Genomic DNA, 22,883 nt, shown 5'->3' with positions numbered 1-22,883 from the left:
GGCCTTGTCATGGGAGATAACAAGATAAGGGCTCCAAGAACTTTAGACATGGATATTGCTTTTTATCCATGGGTAATGGATTGGAGGGAAGTTCTCCTGCTTCAGCCCCTGGGTGCAAAGTGCAAGGCAGGCGGCCTTTTCTTCTTCTGCTTCTCCCCACCCTCTGCTTAGCTGATATGGGTGACAGGAGGCCTCATTCAAAGCACATTTACATTGCCAAGGGAAGCAGGGGACATTCCCTGGCCTCTGTTCTTCCTGAAGGCAACCGTGTTTTTCATTTGTTTTACTAATGCATATTTATTGCACTTATACCCAAGTTGCTCAAGGCGGCATGCATTTAAACGGCCTCGGTCCTGTACACCTGAAGGAGCGTCTCCACCCCCATCGTTCAGCCCGGACACTGAGGTCCAGTGCCGAGGGCCTTCTGGCAGTTCCCTCACTGCGAGAAGCCAAGTTACAGGGAACCAAGCAGAGGGCCTTCTCAGTGGTGGCACCCGACCTGTGGGACGCCCTCCCATCAGATGTCAAAGACAACAGCAACTACCAGACTTTTAGAAGACATGTGAAGGCAGCCCTGTTTAGGGAAGCTTTTAATGTTTTATTATATTTTAATATTGTGTTGGAAGCCACCCAGAGTGGCTGGGGAAACCCAGCCAGATGGGCGGGGTATAAATAATTATTATTATTATTATTATTATTATTATTATTATTATTATTATTATTATTATTCTCTTCCCCACAACAGCCCTGCAGGGTAGGTTATGCCGAGAGGCAGGGACTGGCCCAAGGTCACCCAGTGAGCTTTATGGCTTAGTAGAGATTTGAACCCTGGTCTCATAGGTTTATTCCTTCCTGCTCTATTTATTTATCTTCCTGCTCTATTTACCTGGTTTCATAAGTCTATTCCTTCCTGCTTTGTTTGCCCAGTGCTGGGGGGTGTCGTCGTTGTGCATCCCAGGGCCAGTCTGTTGCGTTGCTCCCCGATGAGGATTTTTTGGGGGTTCTGGGAAGGAAGACAACTCTGCTAGGCTGCAGGTGGCAGAAAAGGGGGGGGGGAGAAGTTGCTGAATGCAAGACGCTTTGCTGAGGCGGGGCAGGCAGAGGGAGAGAAGAGAAAGAGGCTTTGAGCGGCCAGTGCCAAAACCCCAAGTAATTTGCTTAAACTTTGATTGTAGGTTAATCCTGGATTAAGGCAGGGCAGCGCCAGCGCCGTGTGAGGTGGGAAGCGGCAGGGTGAGCTGGGCACCTCTTTGCTCTGTCGCCCGCATGCCTCTTTCTGATTGGCTTCCTTCTTCCTCCTCTGTTGCAGGACTCCTGGGAGCGTGCTTGGCTGGAAGCTCAGCCCAGTGCCCGAGTGGCAGGCTGTCGGAGGGAGGAGTCTCCATCGAGGAGCAGGGCTCACCCCTGCCAGCCGGTTCCTTCAGCTGAGCTCCTGAGTAGCTGGAGAGAGCGAGAGGGGGAGAGCTGAAGGTTTGGAGGCAGCGGCAAGACAAATTTCTGGGAGCGAGAACAGGAAACAGGGACCCTCCGCGCTGCCTCTCCAGCATCTCCGCTTTCCTTTCGAAGGAGGTTCGTGCAGCAACACGTGGAAGAGGTTGAACAGCCAAGACAAGATCTTGTTCCAAAACAGCTGCAAGAGCAGAGCTGCCTGGGGTTTTGGAGACGGCTTGGGGGTCGCTGGAATCGAAGCAGAATCTGGGGGGCGGTTTTGAGCTGTGCCCTGGGGTGGTGGCTGGGAAGCGCAGTCACGGGCAGCTCTCACAGGTACTCCCGTCTTCCTCGGAACGGGTTGGCAGCCTGCAGAGACCTGCCTCCCTTTGCCCCCAGATTCTGAGGCCTTCGCTTTGTCAGCAGAGGAGACAGCCGGCTGTGTGCTATCTGGGTAATGAGACTCCTATCAGAGCCTGAGCGGTAGTAATGACCATCAGGTGTGCACCTGGAAACAAGCTTGCTGCACTCTGGACTGGAGAGGGACAGAGGCTGCCGTTTGGAAGCTTCCAGTAAAGACCAACGGTGGAGGGATTTGTGCTTTGCTTTTATTCTCACTGGGGAGATGATCCGAACTGTGCTTTGATTGGAGCTAGCTGCGTTATTGAGGATGGATCTTGAAACAGGGCTCAGAATGCCTCCCCGCAGGCTCCAGGTTTGGCCCCTGCTTCCTTAGCTGTTTAGGTGTTGAAAATATCTCCCAAGCATCATTAAGACCCCTTGACAGTGTCTCGCAAAGGGCTGCTCTTTCTTCCAGCTTTGGGAATCCAGCACCCAGTTCACTATGTGCTTTTAGATAACTTGCATGGATACCCTGCTGGTGAGACTTCTCAGCTTCAGGTTTTGAGGGCCACTTTGCCCATCCAACAGGTGGGGCAGCCATGGAGGACACTCTCCCTTTGCCAGCAGGGATGTCACAGTCTTGGCAGCTGGTCAAGGCGCAGCAGTAAGAAGCCGTTGCCTTTGGGCTGAGTTCTTTGGAAGCCTTGCTGGTGATGCTTGAAGGGAGCTCCTTAAAGCCCCCTTCCTCCCCACCCCACGTGGAACTGTTCCAGATGCTTCTGAGGCACCCCTGACTGCAGAAGGCGAGCGAGCGATTTGCCACTGGTCAGCCATGGCGGAACATTTGGAGCTGCTGGCCGAGATGTCTGCGGTGGGCCGGATGGGCACTCAGGAGCGGCTGAAGCACGCCCAGAAGCGCCGCACACAGCAGCTGAAGAAGTGGGCGCAGTTTGAGAAGGACGTGCAGGGCAAGAAGACCAGAGCAGAGAAAAAGAAGAAGGGGAGCAGCAAGGAGAGGCGGGTGCTGTTCCCCGAGAACATCCGGCTGCTTGAGGCTGCGTGCCGCAACGACGTGGAAGAAGGTAGGAGCTGGAGCCCAGTGGCAGTGGGGAGGGGTTATAGCTTTGTGGCAGAACTCCTGGTTCACATGGTGCCCAAGCGCTGCAGCCATCTCAGGCAGCAGTGAGTTGGAAGGGAGCCTGAGGGTCATCCAGTCCAACCCCTCCTGCAGCTGGCCATCCCACCTCTGCTTAAAAATCCCCAATGAAAGAGAGTCCACAACCTTCCCAGGGAGTCTGTTCCACCCTTGAACATCTGTTACCATCAGAAAGTTCTTCCTGACGTTAAGTCGGAAACTTTTGTCATTTGAATCCGTTGGTTTGGGTCCTACCCTCCAGAGCAGGCATCCCCAAACTTGGCCCTCCAGCTGTTTTGGGACTACAATTCCCAGCATCCCTGACCACTGGTCCTGTTAGCTAGGGATGATGGGAGTTGTAGTCCCAAAACATCTGGAGGGCCAAGTTTGGGGATGCCTGCTCCAGAGCCTCAGAAAATCAGCTTGCACCGTCTTGCGTATGACAGCCCTTCAGATATTTGAAGATGGCTATTGAAAGTTGAAAGCATAATGAATCTGGGAAATGTGGTCGGTTTCCCATGTTTCCCTCCCAGCCCTCTTGCCGCAAGAGCTAGAAAACCTAAGAAAAATGAGGATTCTGGCAAGCCATAAGGAGTTGTGTCTCAGAGAACTTTATTCTGCTATAGCAACGTGCAAACAACAAAGACCCAAGTTGTTGTATGCTTTTCTGTCTTTGGTTAGGAGCACTGTGTGTCCAGTTATAGCTGCAGAAATACAAGTAAGAAATAAAAATATGGCCATCTGTCATTGTAAGAGCTGTTTGACGGTGGAAGGGACTCCCTGGGAAGGTGGTGAACTCTCCTTCCTTCGAGGCTTTTAAGCAGAGGTTGGACAGCTGTCCATCATGGATGCTTTAGCTGAGATTCCTGCATTGCAGAGGGTTGGATTAGATGACCCCAGATAGTTCTATAATCCTTTGTAGCAGTATCATTATGGTCCTCCCTTCATTCCCAAAGGCCCCATCCCGATGGTCCTCGATTTCCCTCTTTCCTTTACTTCAGTCTTTTGAGTCTCTAATTTCTCCGTTCCTTTACTTCCCCTTGCATGCCTTGGCCATATGATTCCACCCATCTCAAAGTGAGAAGGAGGATAGTTGTTCTTTCAGAATTCCACACTCGTCTCAGTAGTAATTCCAGTGTGGCAGCCATTGTTGACTCGAACATGTAAACATGTGAATTTCACAGAACTCATCGAGCACATTCCTGTGTGTGTCCAGAGGGGCACACTTCCAGATAAGGGAGCAGAGATTCAAGTCTGTGGCTGCAATCCTAAGGAGCAAGGCCCTCTCAGCTCAGTGGGGTTACTTCCACGCAGACATGCACAGGATCTGTGAATCCGAAAGGCTGCTACCGCTCAGTTCTGCAGAAAACCTTCCACTTGGCTGTGAAGTTCGCTGTGTGATGGCCTTGGGCAAATCACTCGGTCAGCCTGGCTTCTCTCACAGGGTTGTTGTGATGCTGGAGTGAGGAATGGAATAGTGCAGAATAGAAATGTAACAAAAAAAAAATCAAATTTAAAACCATTTCAATCCCATTGATTAAAAAGGTGAAGGAAAAATGCTTGGGCTGCGATCCAAGCCTGCTTGCTAGGGAGGAAGCTCCATGAAAAACTCTTGGAATTTCAGTTCAGCATCAGAGCTGACTGAAGTCGGTTGCTTCATAAAGACTTCTAGACATATTTCTACTTGGGTCGCTTGTGTGCTCTAGCCTGGCTTTGAGGGGAATCGACAAGGAAAGCAGTATCTACAAGGTGCAACGAAAGAGGCTTTGGATGCTAAGAAAAGATGTAGGGAAAAGAAGCAGGTGCAAACCCAGGGGATGAGATTCAGCCAAGGGCTTATTGCCCCCCAGCCTCAAGGTCCCCCTGGTGGGGCCACCCCTGACAAGTGATGCTGTGGGGTGCAGGTTCATAGCATAATCAGAAGCTCTACTAATCCAAGAAGCCAGTTTTTAACGAGCAACATTTGTTTGCCACCCCGTAAGATACTAAGTTCTCTCAGCAACTTACAATAGAAGATTGTGCAACAAGGGAGTTAAAGGCTGCAGGAGTTTCGGATCCTTTTAATGCTCTTTGTTCTATGTGCAAACCCTGGAAGTGTGCGTAGGCCTGTCTCACCACATGCAAATCACACCTCCTTGGAAGCGTCCTTTGAAAATAAAGGTTGCCATGAAACAATTGCCAAGATACACTCAGAGTAAGTTCTCTGGTGTTCAGAAAGCCTTTCATAGGATTGGCTGCTTCTGGGGATGGAGTTGCCTGATGCCTCTAGTTGTGGCTGCCCATGATTTGCCCCAAACGTCGTATTTTAAGGAAGATTTAAGTGTCGCTGGAGGGGCTTCAGTGGAGAGCAACAGAGGTGCTTGAAATTTTAAAAAGCATAATGGTTAGTTGACCAGCTGAAGCTGCCCCGCTCTCCCAGGAAGTGGAATCTTCCTGGGTTCTTCAGTGGCATCTTTATCCACTGAATGACCTGCCCCCCCACCCCCCCCCCACTCCACTGCCTTTCTTCCCAAGCTTGCTGCCTTTCTTCTATAAGACTTGCTGGTGTGTTGCAGAAACTAGAAGCCAGACCCGGTTGTCACTGCCAGTTTCCTCTTTCTGCCATGCCCCCCTTCCCATTCAGTGGCTTACGAGGTGGGTAGGCCATATCCTGGCTGTGTCCGTCCATGGGGCTCCCCCCTCCCCTCTCAGTAACATTTGAGGGAGGTTTAGAGAAATGTGACAAGTGGAGCTTTGCAGGAAGAGGGGTCAAGCAGAGACAAAATTGCAGTTTTCACATACTTGAAAGGCTTCCACAAGGAAGCAAGTCTTCTGCAGTCGCAAGCGAGAGGCTTTTCGTGTTATTCGTCCATCTTCCCCAGCCCAGAGGATCCAATGTTACAGATGTTAAAAACATGTACATAAAAGGCCTGTTAAAGACCCTGGCAAGAAAACATAGAAGTGCCTTAGCCAGAGTCTGACCATTGTTCCATCAAGTCCCAGGATTGTTGATGTGCAACAGCTCTCCAAGATTTTGGGATGTTACCAGGCTTCTGGTCGGCCACTGAGAGCAGATGGCTGGACTAGATGGGCCACTGCCCTCATCCATCAGGCTCATCTTGGGAAATGCCATGGATTTGACCCAGGACCTTCTGCACGCAAAGGATGTCCTCTATTCCTTTGCAGTGAGACACACAGATGGATGGGCAGCCCAAAGAAGGTTCTGTGATTGCAGTGGGACATGCAGGTGGAGGTAGTGTCTCGGATATTCACACTGGAAGGCGGCGGGGGGCGGGGGCGGGGGGCGTCCTGTGGCAGAGGACCTGTTTCCTCTAACTTGGAGGCATGTTGGTTTTTCCTGCCTATCCATTTTCTCTTTTTTGCTGCCCCAACCTCTGATCTCTGTGTGAGGAGTCTGTGCCCAGGTGACTTGTTCAGCTCCTTTTTTAGACCAGGGGTCAGCAAACTTTTTCAGCAGGGGGCCGGTCCACTGTCCCTCAGACCTTGTGGGGGGCTGGACTATATTTTGGAAAAATAATAATAAATGAATTCCTATGCCCCACAAATAACCCAGAGGTGCATTTTAAATAAAAGCACACATTCTACTCACTGATTCCTGGAACGTCTGCGGGCCGGATTTAGAAGGCGATTGGGCCGGATCTGGTCCCCGGGCCTTAGTTTGCCAACCCATGGTTTAGACCAATAAACTTACTTTTCAAACGTTTGAGCTCTTAATGAATGAATCAGCAGGATGAGGACCACACATGGTAGCCCTGAGCTCAGCGAGGCTTAAATATGTGAGCATCTCTGCTGGATCAGGCCAAAAGCCGTCCTAGTCCAGTACCCTGCTTCCAGCCAGATGCCTGCAGGAAGCCCCCAGGCAGGGCAGGCGAGCAGGAGCAGGAGTCTTGCATTCAGAGGCATGCTGAACCCGGAGGGAACGTGGAGCTATCCTGACTAGTAGCCATTGAAAGCCTTTTCTCACCAGGAAAGCTCAAGTGGGTCACAGAATGTCTGGGCTCTGTCGATCTCCTGTTAGTAAAAAAAGAAGAGTGTTCTAGTTTGGGACTTCTGAGCCTTGGCAGCTTTGGACACTTAGTAGTCAGTCCCCTGTGCCATGCCGTAAATATATACTGTAAGCTACTTGGGGCAGAGACTCACTTTTACTTGCATTGGCTGTGCAAGGGGACCACATTTAACAATGGCACAACCTTACAGCCAACGGCGCAACTTTGGTAAAAGTTAAATCTGCAGATCTCTTCTCCCCCCACCCCCGCCCTTCAATTCAGGGCTGCAAGAGCAAGAAAATGCAAGCCCAGCATGCAGCGGTCAGCTGCCACCACGCTCTGCTCTGTGGTGCCAAGGCGAAGTCTGTCTCTGCTGCGGCTTCTCCCTCCTCTGTGTTTAGTGGCTCCCCCTTGACTTCCTCCCGCGGCAGAGGGGCAGGCCAAGGAGCTTGCCGGGTTTTTACGATTCGCTCTCGGCTTCCGACTCTTCCTCTCTTCTTAGGCTAGCTAATGACAAAACGTGATCCTTGAATGAAAAGGCGGATGAGCCGAAAATAGAAATAATTTCAAACAGCTGGATCCGCTCAGAGTGTACTTTGGCTGCCGGTGGAAGAATGGAGCCGATAATTACGTGTGGCTTCAGGGAAGGCTGCCAGCGTTACAGTCCTGGAGGACAGAGCTTTTGGCCTCTGCAGCCATGACCCCTCCTCTGGCCCTGACCCTTTCACCTGGCTGACCCTTAGCACTTGGAGCGCCCGGCAGAATGCTGACCAGGGAGTCTCCTGGCCCCTGGCCCAGACCAGACCACCCACGCTCTGTCCAGGCCGTGCCTTTTGCCTCTGGGCTCTGTGTCTCCTACAGTTGCTGAGCCAATGACATCTCCATCTAAGAACCCATCTATTTCTCTTTTAATGCCCTGAAACTGGCAACAGTGGCATGTGCTTGTCTCCCCCCCATGAAATGCTCCTGAAGCATTAATCCAGGATGTCGGGGTCACCGCCAGAGGCACCTTCTGCAGCATATGTTGCACAGCCCCTCCCCAGCAGGGACCTGCTGTGGTCAGGCGGCTGAGCTTAGGACTTGGGGAATGTGTGGAATGTGGAGGGCGCCACTGGCTGCGGCTTGTGGGGAAGCGCGTCTCGCTTTAAAGCACAACATGGACATTTCTGTCCCTGGGTTTGTAAGGAGGAGCCCAGAACGAGCCACCTGCATCTCTGCCTCTTGCTTGCGCAACCATGGGGTCGCTCTGCCTCTGGACCCTGCGCTTTGCTGGGAGAGAGAAGTGGGAGAATACCACGTTTGCCACCGATCGGCTAGATTGGGCTAGGTGTCACCATGGAAGACGGAGAGTTGGTTCCCCTTTGGCGCACTTCATTTGAGAGTCAATAGGCACCTTCTGCAGCCAGATGCCATTGGTCCATCTTGCTGCTAACTGGGTCCCCTCTGCTGATCTCAGCAGCAGAGATGGACCTGGCTTTTCAGGTGTTTGGGCCCTGAGTCAGAACATTGAATTGGAACCCCAGGAACGAACTGGCAACCAGGTCCGCTGTTTTGAAACAGAGTTAATGGTCTCTCGCAGACATGAGTGGCACTTAACCAAACGCAGGAAAGCACACACAGTGCGTGATGAGAACTGGGGGCGCTGGAAGGTTCCTGATGGGTAGCTTTTTAAAAAAGTGTGTACAAAACAGGCCATTAGGTGCAGGGGTGGCTGGGTGCGGGGATCGTGTCACGTGGGTGAGCTGTGTCTGTTGACAGTGGACACATGGAGCCATGGCAGGAACAAGCTGTTCTGGCTTAGCTGTAATAACTCCTGTAAGGGAGCTGTGTGCTTGACCTTCTGTGCAGCCGAGGAGGAAGTCCTGCTTCCTTGCGGTCCTGAAGCAACAATGGGGTGGCCCCAGGGGCCCCCACAATGAGGGGCAGAGGCTCCTAAAGGCTGAAGCACACTTGATGTTTTGCCTGCCTGCTGGTGGCTGAGTGCTGAGGGCTCCGGTTAGCAACACAGGAAGCATTTGCCTGTCAAAACTGCAGAGCCTTAATGGAGGTGGCTTGAGGGGGGAGCCCCTGCGCCAGGGAAGGAACATGCCCCCAGAGGTGGGAATATTTGCGTGTTTGGGAACGCAGGCGGTATGGGAGTTTCGTAACTAAATCATCATATCAAAGAACAGGAAATGCAGGAGAAATTGCAACAGATGATAATGCGTGACTTTCAAAACGCAAGAGGCAGAAAGTCAGATCACGATCCTGTCTTACAATAAGAAAGACAGCTGCAGTCGATCTAAACAACAGTCAGTGAAGCTGCATCTTCAGAAACAGCAGTAGCACATGTGGAATGCATTTCCTCTGAGTGATGTCTCTTTGTTATGTCTGCAGAGTGTGGGCTTCCTAGCTGTCTAGTAATGCCAGATATAGGGAGGGGGAAAGAGCAGGCAGTTCAGTTGTGGCATCATAGAGTTGGGGGAGACCTTATATTCTTCTTCAGTGATCACTTGTAGCCGAGTAAGATTGTCTTCCATAAACATGGTTTTAACAGTGAGTCTGTAAGTGACTGTGGAGGCCAATTCTGGATCCACACGTCCTTCCACAGTGGGGACATTGGTTTCTGGGTGGGAGCTGATCACGGTGTGGATTTGCCTTCCTCTTAGCACGTTTCTTCCTTATGTCCTGAGTTTGAGTGTCTTCAAAGCCCGTGACACCTTTGGTCAAGGCTGTTCTCCAACTGGAGCGCTCGCAGGCCAGTGTTTCTCAGTTGTCAGTGTTTATACTACATTTTATAAGATTTGCCTTGAGACAGTCTTTAAACCTCCTTCGTTGACCACCAGCATTACACTTTCCATTTTTAAGTTTGGAATAGAGTAGTTGCTTTGGAAGAGGATCAGCATGCATCCACACAACATGACCAGTCGAACGAAGTTGACGTTGAAGAATCTTTGCTTCAACACTGGTGATCTTTGCTTCTTCCAGTACACTGGTATTAGTTCGCCTGTCTTCCCAAGTGATGTGTAAAATTTTTCGGAGACACCGTTGATGGAATCTTTTGAGAAGCTGGAAATGGCGTTTTTAAGTGGTCCATGTTTCACAAGCATACTGTAAGGTTGGTAGTACAATAGCTTTGTAAACAAGCATTTTGGTTTCCCTGCAAATTTTCCGGTCCTCAAACACTCTGCACTTCAATCAGGAGAAAGCTGCACTCACAGAGCTCAGGAGATGCTGGATTTTGCCATCATGGTTGGCCATCTAGCTCATCCCCTTCCCCACCCTTAGCAAGAAATCCAGAGCATCAGCATCCCCAAGAGATTGTTTGTCCTCTCTCTGCTTGAAGACCCTCAGCTAGGGAGAGCCCACCACCCTAGGCAATTGATTGCCTTTCTGAGCTGTTCTCTTCCCATGAAAAAGCCTGTCCTCATGTGTCCACCCGAAACAGATCTAGTCCTGCTCCGCCAGCAAGAACAATGGGATCCTTCATACCCTCACTGCTGAAAACTCTCACGACGTTGAGTCGCAAATCCACAAAAACAGCAATAAAAGTTATTTAGCGAAACAATATCTTTAAACAGATAAAGGATGCCTTAAAACATCACAGCTACAGCATTACAAGATATTGAGCTGAAGCATTGCAAATGAAAACCGAATGCAAAAATGCAATGAAAGTCCATGTTGTAAAGCGGCCTGATTAGGAACAAAACAAAACATCCTCTTAAATGCCTGAAAGGAAATCACATGTTACAAAACTCATTAGCGGCTGAGCAAAACCGCTGGGTTTAGAGGCTGCACCCTCTCTCCACACTCTTGTTTCACAAAGCACAACCTTGCCTCTCCCCCCGGGCCCCCACATACCAGTCTCAGCTATTCCCATCAGCCACCCCCATAACGCAGTTAATTTCCAATGAACCACTTGCCGCAAAGGGAATGTCTAGTCCGTGAAGAATCCCTGGCAGCATCAAGCATCGTTTACAACCAGCTCATTTCCCCACTTCTGTCTCTGAAGCAAGAAGCCAGCTCAAGATGCATCATAAGCATCCCTTCCTTGTCACCCTCCCAGGGAGGGCCTGACTCTGTCCAGTCTCATAGACTGGCATTAAGTGACGTTGCAACACAGAGGAACCTTACAGACAAGATTCCCTCTCTGAGCAGTGAGAAAAAACTCAGTGCCAATTACCATCCAATAATGGACCACTCACTTTCTCCTACTGGATAATAATTCAACTATATGGACATAAAGGGGGGGTAGCTTTAGCCTCACGATGACCCCGAAGAGATGACACCAACCGACCTGCTCCTCTGCAGTGGCCCTTATGCAGTCTGGGCTTGTGTGATTTAGCTGAGATTCCTGCATTGCAGGGGGTTGGAGTAGATGGCCCCCGGGACCCTTCCAACTCTGCTGTTCTGTGATTCTGTGAGTCCTACTTAAGGGAAGTGGGATGATTCTGGAAGGAGGCCCAGGACACACTCTGAAGGCATCTGAGACGGCAGGCCAAGCTTTCCCTTGTTCCCCTTGAGATGCAATTGATAAAGAGGAATTGGACTGATGGGCTTTTCATGCTGCGTGGCTGCTGAGTCCATAGAACCCCTCCCTTGTGCCACCTCACGCTCCCATTGTTGCTTCAATGCCCCTCTTGCCACCCTATGCTTGATTGACTCGACTCTTTCTACCACTGTACACCCTCCTGGATAGGCAGCTGACTCAATATTGACTGCATCCCCTTGGTGCGTAAACAGGGCCAGTTCCTGCTGCCTCCATAGGTGTTTTCCCTCTGCCTCGGGGTTTCTGGCGAGTTTCTGTTGGCAGGGAGAGGTTCCTGGCTGGAAGACAGCAGGTGTTTTCATAAGGGGTTGGGGCCGGAAAACACACCCCTCGCCCTTGGACCGCATCCAGCTTCTAGGTGTGCACAAAGGCTTGCGGTTTGGCCTCAGCCGTCTCTCTGGGGACCTTTTTGCACTTGAGAAAACCTGCCACCCAAAGTCTCCCCGTGCTGCTATCAAGACTGGCTTCCTTCTCGCTGGCCTTGATTTCCTGGGTCTCTGGCTCAGGCCTTGGCTCTTGAGCCTCCAAGGTGCACAGGAAACGTGGAACAAATTTTTTTTTTAAAAAAAAGATATTTATTAAGATTTTCAATTTTTTATACAAACAAAAAACAAACAAACAAAAAATTTAAAAAAGACATATAGTTCAAAATACAATCTTTTCAGTAACATATTTCTCTGACCTCCTCATACCCCCCTTCTTCTATTCCCTTTTAAATTCTTTGTTCAGCAAATCCTTACCTTAAAGCATTACAGCTTATAATATCACCTCATTTTCTATCCAAACCCCTTTTTTTTCATCCATATTCCTTTATATCATTACAGCTAGAAACCACTCAATTTCAATCCAACATCATTCAGCATTCCTTAATTTTACAATATTTCTGTAAATAGTCCTTAAATTTTTTCCAATCTTCTTCTGCCGACTCTTCTCCCTGGTCACGGATTCTGCTCGTCATTTCTGCCAATCCCATACAGTCAATCAGTTTCATCTGCCATTCTTCCAGAGTGGGTAGATCTTGCGTCTTCCAATACTTTGCGATGAGTATTCTTGCTGCTGTTGTAGCATACATAAAAAAAGTTCTGTCCTTCTTTGGCACCACTTGGCCGGCCATGCCCAAGAGAAAGGCCTCTGGTTTCTTCAAGAAGGTATATTTAAATACCTTTTTCAATTCATTATATATCATTTCCCAGAAAGCCTTAATCCTGGGGCACGTCCACCAAAGGTGAAAGAATGTACCTTCATTTTCCTTACATTTCCAACATTTGTTATCGGGCAAATGATAGATTTTTGCAAGCTTGACTGGGGTCATATACCACCTATATATCATTTTCATAATATTCTCTCTTAAGGCATTGCATGCCGTGAATTTAATCCCGGTGGTCCACAACTGTTCCCAGTCAGCAAACATAATATTGTGTCCAACGTCTTGTGCCCACTTAATCATTACAGATTTAACCGTCTCATCCTGGGTATTCCATTTCAGCAGCAAGTTATACATTTTTGACAAAGTCTTAGTTTTGGATTCTAACAATTCTGTTTCCAATTTAGATTTTTCCACCTGGAAACCAACTTTCTTGTCCGAATTGTAAACCTCCATTATCTGGTAATAATGAAGCCAATCTCGCACTTTATCTTTCAATTTCTCAAAACTCTGCAATTTCAGTCTGTCCCCTTCTTGTTCCAAAATTTCCCAGTATTTTGGCCACTTGGCCTCCATGTTAAGTTATCTCTGAGCCTTAGCCTCCATTGGTGACAACCACCTTGGAGTTTTATTTTCCAATAGATCCTTATATCTAATCCAAACAGGAAATGTGGAACAAATTGATGGTCCTTTTGCTTGGCTGGATAGTGGAAGTGGCAATGGCCATATTGCATTTGGGGTTTGGAGAACAGACATGGTTGCCGTTGTTCGCCCTCGGACCTCACTAACCTTGGTTCCATTGCGGTGCTTGGGACTCCTGGGTGACCCTGCCAGGAGGGACAGTTCCAGAGCCAGCTCCAGGAGTCAGCTGCTGAGGTGGCGGCGGGGAGGACTGGTTTGGCTGTAGCTTCAGACAGGTAGACTTCAGACAGGTAGACAGGAGTCCGTCCCACTGTTGGACAGCTCTTGCCATCACAATTCTTCTGAAGGAGTGTCTCCACTCCCATCGTTCTGCCCAGATGCTGAGGTCCAGCTCCGAGGACCTTCTGGTGGTTCCCTCCCTGCGAGAAGTGAGGTTACAGGGAACCAGCCAGAGGGCCTTCTCGGTGGTGGCGCCCGCCCTGTGGAACGCCCTCCCATCAGATGTCAAAGAGATAAACAACTACCTGACATTTAGAAGACATCTGAAGGCGGCCCTGTTCAGGGAAGTTTTTAATGTGTGACATTTTAATGTATTTTTAATCTTTGTTGGAAGCCACCCAGAGTGGCTGGGGAAACCCAGCGAGATGGGCGGGGTACAAATAATAAATTATTATTATTATTCCTGTCATTGGGTCGGAATCTCCTTTCTTGTAACTTGAATGGATTGGTTTGAATCCTACCCTCTGGAGTAGGAGAAAACAAGCTTGCTCCATCTTCCATGGGACAGCCCGTCAGATATTGGAAGATGGCCATCATATTGGTCTCCCTCTGGAGGTTGTGGTCTCTCCTTCCTTGAAGGTTTTTAAGCAGGGCTTTGATGGCCATCTGTCATGGATGCTTTAGCTGAGATTTCTGCATTGCAGAGATTTGGACTGGATGACGCTTGCGGTCGCTTAAACTCTATGATTCCATCTCCTCTCAGTCACCTCTTAGCCAGGCTGAACATCCCCAACTCCCTCAACCATTTCCCTTGGTCATCTTGGTTGCTCTCTTCTGCATATACCCACGTACCTAGTGGACCGCCTTTCCTGGTATGCCCTGCGGAGGACCTTAAGGTCCACAAATGACAACACTTTGGAGGTCCCAGGTTGCAAGGTGGTTAGATTGGTCTCAACTAGGGCCTGGGCCTTTTCAGTACTGGCCCCAACTTGGTGGAATGCTCTGTCCCAAGAGACTAGGGCCCTGCGGGACTTGACATCTTTCCGCAGGACCTGCAAGACACAGCTGTTCTGCCTGGCCTTTGGTTTGGACTCAGTCTGACCTTATGTTTCCCTCCCCTTACGGTTTGGATCTATGGGCTACTTTTAAAATGAGGCTGCATTTTAAATTGCATTTTAACCTGTATTTTAAATTGGTCCCCCCCCCATTATGTTTTTATTGTAATTTTACTGGTGTTAGCCGCCCTGAGCCCGGCTCTGGCCGGGGAGAGTGGGGGTATAAATAAAATTTATTATTATTATTATTAATGTCTCCCAGCTCCTTGTGCCTGTGGCACCAGCTCTGGGACTGTTCATGTGACTGTTTGACCTGAGGCAATCACAGAGTGAGAAAAAGGCTCCTTCTTGTGCAAGCGGGTGCCTCCCACAGTATCAGCCTTATGTACCTTTCCATTAAAAAAAACATAAGCTCAAGGCAGTTTGCAATCCCTTTCAGAATGAGGGGACCACGTGTTGTGGGTGCTGAAAGCACTGCGCCAGCTGAGATTGGCTGAAAAGACTTTGGTGGTGACACTGGCACTGAGGGCTTCTGGGTTGGCACTGACCCATGCCAGGGCCTTTTCCGTGGTGGTTCCCTAGCGAGGCAAGTCTGTCTCCAACGTTAGTAACTTTCAGGAGGAATTGGAAAACAGTCCTGTTGGCCTAGGCATTTGATGGCCAAAGGGCAGTGTTCCTGGCAACTCTGAAATTATTGGTTGAGGTCATGTGTTTAGAACATTTTAAACTTCTTGAAAGTTTCTAACTGCTTTTGGTTCCCCCCTCTTCAAGGTTTTGTCATTGTTGTGTCTGCTGCCCTGGACTCTCTTGAGAGGAAAACAGGATATAGATTGAAATTATTATTATTATTATTACTACAAACTTAAAAATATTGGGAGGAGACAAGTCATAGCAGAGATAAAATCAAGGGACTAGTTAAAAGAAATTAATTAGCTTCCAATGATGTGCTTGCTTGCTTCTGTCATAATATGCTTTGGGTAGCACTCCAGGCTGGCAAGAAGGAAGCTTGTTGCGTTGAACATTTAGAGCTCTGAAGTTTATGATTCCTTATTTATTACCGTATTTTTCGCTCTGTAAGATGCACCCGACCATAAGACGCACCTAGTTTTAGAGGAGAACATGAAAAAAAAATTCTCTCCCTCTCTGCGCAGCGCCTCTCCAGCAAAGCGGGAGGAGAAATGGAAGGGGCTCCGTTTCTCCTTCCGCTTTGCTGAAGGGGTGCTGCGCAGCTATCCCTGAAGCCAGGAGAGCGAGAGGGATCAGTGCGCACCGATCCCTCTTGCTCTCCTGGCTTCAGCGAAAACAATGGAAAGCCTCCGGAGCACAACGGGAGGAGCAATCCCGCTGCGCTCTGGAGGCTTTCCGTGGCTATCCCTGAAGCCAGGAGAGTGAGAGGGATCGGTGCGCACTGATCCCTCTCGCTCTCCTGGCTTCAGGGATAGCTGCACAGACCGCATTCACTCCATAAGACCCACATACATTTCCCCTTACTTTTTAGGAGAGGAAAAGTGCGTCTTATAGAGCAAAAAATACGGTATATATGCACCCTGCCTTTCTTCCAAGGGCCCTATGTAGTTCTCATTTTATCCTCACACCAACCCTGTGAGGTAGGTTAGGCTGAGAGAGGCTGTGCGTGGTCCCCAGTGCCACCCAGTGAACCCCATGGCCAAGTGGGGATTTCAGCCCTGGTCTCCCAGGTCCTAGTCCAGCGCTCTAACCACTGTGCCATACTTGGGGCTCCTGCAAGATTAGATAACCCCTTTGGGTTTCTTCTGGCTCCAAGAGGGATGCTGGTGTTCCTGTCCTGTCCCCCTGTTGCCCTTATCCATTTATTGGCTGTGATCTGTCATCTGAAGGAGCGTCTCCACCCCCATCGTTCTGCCAGGACACTGAGGTCCAGCGCCGAGGGCCTTCTGGCGGTTCCCTCATTGCGAGAAGTGAGGTTACAGGGAACCAGGCAGAGGACCTTCTTGGTGGTGGCGCCCACCCTGTGGAACGTCCTCCCACCAGATGTCAAAGAGAACAACAACTACCAGACTTTCAGAAGACATCTGAAGGCAGCCCTGTTCAGGGAAGTTTTTAATGTGTGATATTTTAGTGTATTTTTGGTTTCTATGGAAGCTGCCCAGAGTGGCTGGGGAAGCCCAGCCAGATGGGCCGGGTATAAATAATAAATCATTATTTATTATTATTGTTATCTGGAAAAGCAGAAGGGTGTGTGTGTTGCGGCATTTGCTTGGTATGAAACCACACACCCAGTTTGCCCAGAGTCACATGGCTGATCCTGCATTGATGACTCTGGAGTTAAGTGAGATTTCTTAGGGAGACCACAAAGAATTGTGTCTGGGCCCTTCTAAACAGGACCTCCTTTTGCCCTTGAGCTACCTCTCCCGAAAGCATTTGTGGCTCACGTTCTCCAGGGTTTGCGGTGGTTAGCATGAGAGATTCTCTTTGCTAAAACAGAACACACACACACACACACACACCCTCTTGGGTTTTAGCTCTGATTTTTTTAATTGCATCTGACTGTTTAATTTAAGCGACCGGCCCACAGCTGCGATGTTGAGGTCACACAGCGCAGATTATTGTTCCATTCTGCAGGGCAACACGGACAAAATCGTTCCTCTTTCAATAGCAATCAAAGCCCCGGTGAGGGAGTCACATGGCAGCCACACCGCTCCTTCCTGACCATGCTGTGACCCTCCTGACGTGAGCGAGGTCCTGCCTGGGGTCACAGTGGGGCAGGCTTTCCAGATGAACGCTGCAGCCTGCCTGCCTGTGGCAATGTTGCAAACAAAACCTGCCCTTATTCCCTTATGGGGGACACAAGAGCCCTTATAGAGTCCTTTGTAGGTTCTCCATCGGTCAGAGAAAATAACAGAGGCCAACCAGAGAACATTGAGAAACAAAGCAGCTAGTAAGCCTGATCTTTATTGATCTGTTGCAACAGGGTGCTCCCCTCACACGCAGAAGGAGGAGGAGGAAGACCCAGAACAAAGGTGTGTCTGCCCTTATATAGACATTTTAAATTGCCCGCCCTGGAGTCCAAGACCACCTCCAGAAACCTCATACATACATCAAAGAAAAGGTGGTCTACAACAGAAATCTGAGTGCGTTGTTTATCTTCTGTCTGGCAAGTTACATGATTGCATTATCTGGGTTTTGGCCACTCTTTTGTTATTATAACTACTTAATTCCTGAATCATACATACATCACAGAAGGGGTGTAGCCCAAGACCACCCCCCAGATACATCATACCTAGATCACAGAAAAGGTGGTCTGAAACAGAAATTTGAATGCTCTTGTTTTTCCTGTCTGTCAGGTTATCTGATAATGCCTTATCTGATTGTCTTTCCTGGTAGTCTGGCCATTCCTTTGAGATGGTGATTACCCAATTCCTGAGACAATGGGAAGGTTCCCTCTCCCCCTCCCTCCTTGCAGAGAAACATTTGGTCAGTTTGGGGAGTCAAAATGGTTTCAGGACTGTCTTCTTATACTGCTCCAGACATGTGGTTTATATATTTATGTACGTGTTTGCTTGGTACACTTATGAACATTTATTATATATATGAGACCTTAATTTTTTTTATTACACGAGTAAGGCCTCTGGTGGAGCTGGGGGAGGTCAGAGGCCCCCAAAGGCTCTCAGGATCCTGCCTTGTTCCAGACACTTGCTTGAGAAAAATCCCCTCCCTCTCTCATAACACTAGAACTCGTTAAAGGCGACGTAAACTTTGTACACCTGTGTAAAAGATTACGATTAGCTGTGATCTATCCGGGGTTTGTGTGTTTGTGTCTGGCTTTATCTCACTTGCTAAGATATGATTCTAGCCATATTCAAAATGTAATTAGAATAATACGTAACACAAATGATAAACATGGTGGCAAATTTGGAGTTTGATAAAATATATATATAGTGGTACCTCGGGTTAAGGGACGCGGTTGGCGCTGTGGGTTAAACCACAGAGCCTAGGACTTGCTGATCAGAAGGTCGGCGGTTCCAATCCCTGCGACGGGGTGAGCTCCCGTTGCTCACTCCCTGCTCCTGCCCACCTAGCAGTTCGAAAGCACGTCAAAGTGCAAGTAGATCAGTAGGTACCACTCCGGCGGGAAGGTAAACGGCGCTCCTCTGGTTCACCAGAAGCGGCTTAGTCATGCTGGCCACATGACCTGGAAGCTGTACGTACTGCTGCGACTGGAAGGTAAACGGCGTTTCCATGCACTCTGATTTCCGTCACGGTGTCTCATTGCGCCAGAAGCGGTGTAGTCCTGCTGGCCACATGACCCACAAAGCTGTCTGTGGACAAACGCTGGCTCCCTCGGCCTATAGAGCGAGATGAGCGCACAACCCCAGAGTCGGTCATGACTGGACCTAACGGTCAGGGGTACCTTTACCTTTACCTCGGGTTAAGTACTTAATTTGTTCTGGAGGTCCGTTCTTAACCTGAAACTGTTCTTAACCTGAAGCACCACTTTAGCTAATGGGGCTTTCACTGCATAGCAATCCCTCTTGCTGTTCTGGCTTCTGAGATTCAGAATATTTTTTTTCTTGTTTTCCTCCTCCAAAAACTAGGTGTGTCTTGTGGTCTGGTGCATCTTATAGAGCGAAAAATACGGTAGTTTGCACGATAAAACCTGTAAGAGCCAGGTCGGAGCCCTGCCTGGTTACTCACGAGCAACCACCAGCAGCATCTGACACTTAGGGATGCACATCTTAAGGCTGTTGTGTTGCTGACACGCTCCCCAAACGCCTGTTCTTGCCCAGGCTCCACCCCAGCTGGAGGCTCCAGTTTCAGCCAGCGCAAAGGATGTGGCTGCTCTCTTTGAGCCAACTATAAACAGTCGACAACTTGCGGTGTCAAGGGAGCCTGGGTTACAAACCTGGGCCAGGCCAGGCCAAGGTGTTAACCTACTTACCCAACCTGGCCAACCTGAGTGGCCTCCCTGCCTGTGTCACCTCGGCTGCTCCCGGGACTGTCGATGCGCTTCAGTGCCAGAGGTATTTGTGGTCACTGCTGCGCTCTCTTTGTTACGTCATGCGGGAAGGCGATTCCTCCCAAGCACAGGGAAGAAGAGCCTTAAAGGAGTTAGCAGCCCTTTAAGGTGATCAAAACCGCAGCGAGGGATTGCCCAGTGTGTGGTGTTGTAAACAAAAATCTGCCCTTTTCCCCTTATGGGGTATCCAAGAGCCCATATAGAGTCCTTACGTAGGTTCCCTATTGGTAGGAGAAAATAACAGAGGCCAAGCAGAGAATATTGAGAAGCAAAGCAGCTAGTACACGTGAAACTCGGAAAATTAGAATATCGTGGAAAAGTTCATTTATTTCAGTAATAAGGTGAAACTAATATATGAGATAGACTCATGACATGCAAAGTGAGATATGTCAAGCCTTTATTTGTTATAATTGTGATGATCATGGCGTACAGCTGATGAAAACCCCAAATTAACAATCTCAGAAAATTAGAATATTAAATGAAATCAGCAAAACAAGGACTGCAAATAGAGCAATATTGGACCTCTGAGAAGTAGAAGCATGCACATGTACTCAGTACTTGGTTTGGGCCCCTTTTGCATCAATTACAGGCTGATAGCATCCATGCCACACCGCATTGAGGCAGTAATTGATGCAAAAGGGGCCCAAACCAAGTACTAAGTACTGTGCAAAAACGATCAGTACATTCTGAAAACGATTGGGATCCCAGAATCTGTGTGGCTTATACAGGGGGGAGTCCTTGTTTCTCTTCCTATCCTTGCACCCTCTTGCTCCCTTTGACTCCCTGACCCAGTCTGGGCATAGCTGGCAACCTTCCCTTCTTTTGCGGGAAATTCCCTTATTCCAGCACTGTTTCTCGCTGCTTCCCGCTGCTATCCCGGATTGTTAGATACCCCGTAGACTGTCCCCAGGACAGGTGAGGCTGCTGATCCCTTATTTTCAAATCTGAAAGTTGACAGCTATGAATCTGGGCACTCCTGCTTGTCTAAAAAGGGTCTTTTGTTTCTTGCAGTTCGCCAGTTCCTCCAGAGCGGCCTCAGCCCCAATTTGTACAACGAAGATGGCCTCACTGCCTTGCACCAGGTGAGCCCAGTGCCTGCTTTCCAGGTTCCCCACCTGCCTCTCGTCGTCGGTGCCAGCCAGCCGCAGGGTATAAAGGGCCTGGCATGATCATACAATCAAAGACTTTTATGGCCTCTCTGCTCTGCTCACCCCACCGCTTGCTGCCCGCCTCCCCTTTGAGCAAGACAGCAGCAGCCTCCAGGGCCAAATGGCCGAAGTAATTTCCTTCTGCTGATCCTTCGCATGCTGTGAACTCTGGTTGAAAAATGTGCCCCGCTGAGCCTTTAATCCCAACCCTCGCTTGCAAAATGAAGGGGGGGGGGGAGGTTGGACAAGACAAGGTGGCAATTCCTTCTGTGCAGACAGGCGGTTGCCATCCCTTCTCCCCTCTTGGGTAATGGATTTCCTAGGAGGAGTGTGCATTGTCGCCCAGCTGTATTTAGGAAGCTGTCAATAATAATAATAATAATAATATTAATAATAATAATAATAATAATAATAATAATAATAATTTTTATTCATATCCCTCCCTCCCCAGCCAAAGGCAGGCTTAGAGCAGCTAACAACAGTAAAAATAACACAGTTTACATAAAATCACAATCAATTAATTGAAATGCATTCTAAATTCATTCTAAAATCAATTGAGAGTCAAATTGATGGCAACCATTGGGCTAGAGTTCAGTGAGGATTACCAAAGGAGGGGGTCAGACTGTGCCTTGGCCAAAGGCCTGGTGGAACAGCTCCGTCTTGCAGGCCCTGCGGAAAGATGTCAAGTCCCGCAGGGCCCTAGTCTCTTGTGACAGAGCGTTCCACCAGATCGGGGCCACGGCCGAAAAAGCCCTGGCTCTGGTTGAGGCCAGCCTAACCTCCCTGTGGCCCGGGATCTCCAAGATGTTGTTATTTGTGTACTGTAAGGTCCTCCGTGGGGCATACCAGGAGAGGCGGTCCTGTAGGTATGAGGGTCCTAGGCCGTATAGGGCTTTAAAGGTTAAAACCAGCACCTTGAACCTGATCCTGTACTCCACTGGGAGCCAGTGCAGCCTTGTAGCTATGGAAGGGGGAAGTCTGAGTTCCACAGCTTCTTTCGGCTGTTCGTGTCCCTGCCTATATCCTTCCTTGGCTGGGGGGGGGGGTGAGTAGGAAGCAGAAGCCACTTGTACTAGGTGGGAATCTGCCCCCCTCTACCCAAGAAGTCTTCCATGAATGATATGGAGCAATCTACTCTGAGGGGTGGTTTTTGCTTGTGGGGGGATGGAGGCACAGCTTCCCATTTCCTAAGCTGTCATTTGTGCCCTCTCTTTTTGCTCATCCTCTTTGAATTATAACCCCCCCCAAGAAATTAGACAGTTGCATTTTATTAACGTAGAAATCGGAACGATGTGTGTAAGAGTTCATCTTTCAGAGTCCTGCTTCCTGTTCAATGAAGAAAAAGAGAGCAAGTTTTCAGACCCACAGGATGCAAATTTGGGCAATGCCTGAAGTGTGTGGGCAATGGCTGGAGGTGGCGCTTATGAGCAGGAGCGCCAGTGGTTTAGAGGAGGGTCTGCCTGGCAGCAGGGAGGTGTATTTATTCCCTCTTGGCTTTTTTGCATGATACATACAGCTGCAAACTCAGATTCCTTTAATGCGCTGTTCTGGCCCGGAGTCTTTTACACACCAAGGCTTTTGGTTTCGTGGGGTCCTTGAGCTTCCACCGCAGCATCTTCTCTGGTCCTGGTGGGGTCCTTGTCCTGAGCAGAGAACCAAATCCTGCAGGTCCAGGATGCCAAATGAGTTCTGAAATTCCAGCAGCCTGGTTATGAGTAACCAGTAGCGGGTTTTATCCTGGCTGAGAGGCAGCCCTGGTAAAAAGCTCTTGTGCTCAGAATCTTAGAATTGAAAGGGACCCCGAGGGTCATCCAGTCCAGCCCCCTGCAATGCAGGAAACTCAACAAAAGCATCCATGACAGATGGCCACCCATCCTCTGCAACAACAACAACAACAACAACAACAACAAATTTTATTTATACCCCGTCCTGCCCAGCCAAGACGGGGCTCAGGGCGGCTAACACCAGGGATAAAAACAATGGATTAAAATATAACTTAAAAACAAGATTAAAATACAACATTAAAATATAGCCTCATTTCAGTAAAAACTCAAATCAAAAACTTTCTGGGGATGAAAACGTCAAGTCTTCACCAAGGCCAACTATCCAGATTGGTCCTACGTGGGCCAGAAAAAAGCCAGGGAAGTCCCCAAATAGGAGTTCAATCACAGAAGGAGAAAGGAAAGAGGAGGAGGGGATCAAGTTGATTCCAAGCCAAAGGCCAGGTGGAACAACTCTGTCTTACTGGCCCTGCGGAAAG

The 22,883-nt window shown here is 49.1% G+C and overlaps 1 protein-coding gene across 2 annotated transcripts in view; it reads left to right on the top strand.

Moving 5' to 3' along the window:
• Positions 1-22,883, top strand: part of PPP1R16A (protein phosphatase 1 regulatory subunit 16A) — a 53,057-nt gene that overhangs the window by 13,490 nt on the left and 16,684 nt on the right. For both annotated transcript variants that reach the window (XM_053395070.1, XM_053395071.1), the window contains exons 2-3: positions 1,310-2,852; positions 20,487-20,557. In XM_053395070.1, coding sequence (XP_053251045.1) covers positions 2,603-2,852; positions 20,487-20,557 — 321 coding nt within the window. In that variant the 5' untranslated portion in view covers positions 1,310-2,602. The remainder of the gene's footprint in view (positions 1-1,309; positions 2,853-20,486; positions 20,558-22,883) is intronic.

The sequence above is a fragment of the Podarcis raffonei genome, chromosome 7, assembly GCF_027172205.1.
Source record: "Podarcis raffonei isolate rPodRaf1 chromosome 7, rPodRaf1.pri, whole genome shotgun sequence".
Classification (NCBI taxonomy): Eukaryota; Metazoa; Chordata; class Lepidosauria; order Squamata; family Lacertidae; genus Podarcis; species Podarcis raffonei.
The sequence above is the reverse complement of the archived record's forward strand: the minus strand, read 5'-3'. Positions and strand labels throughout refer to the sequence as shown.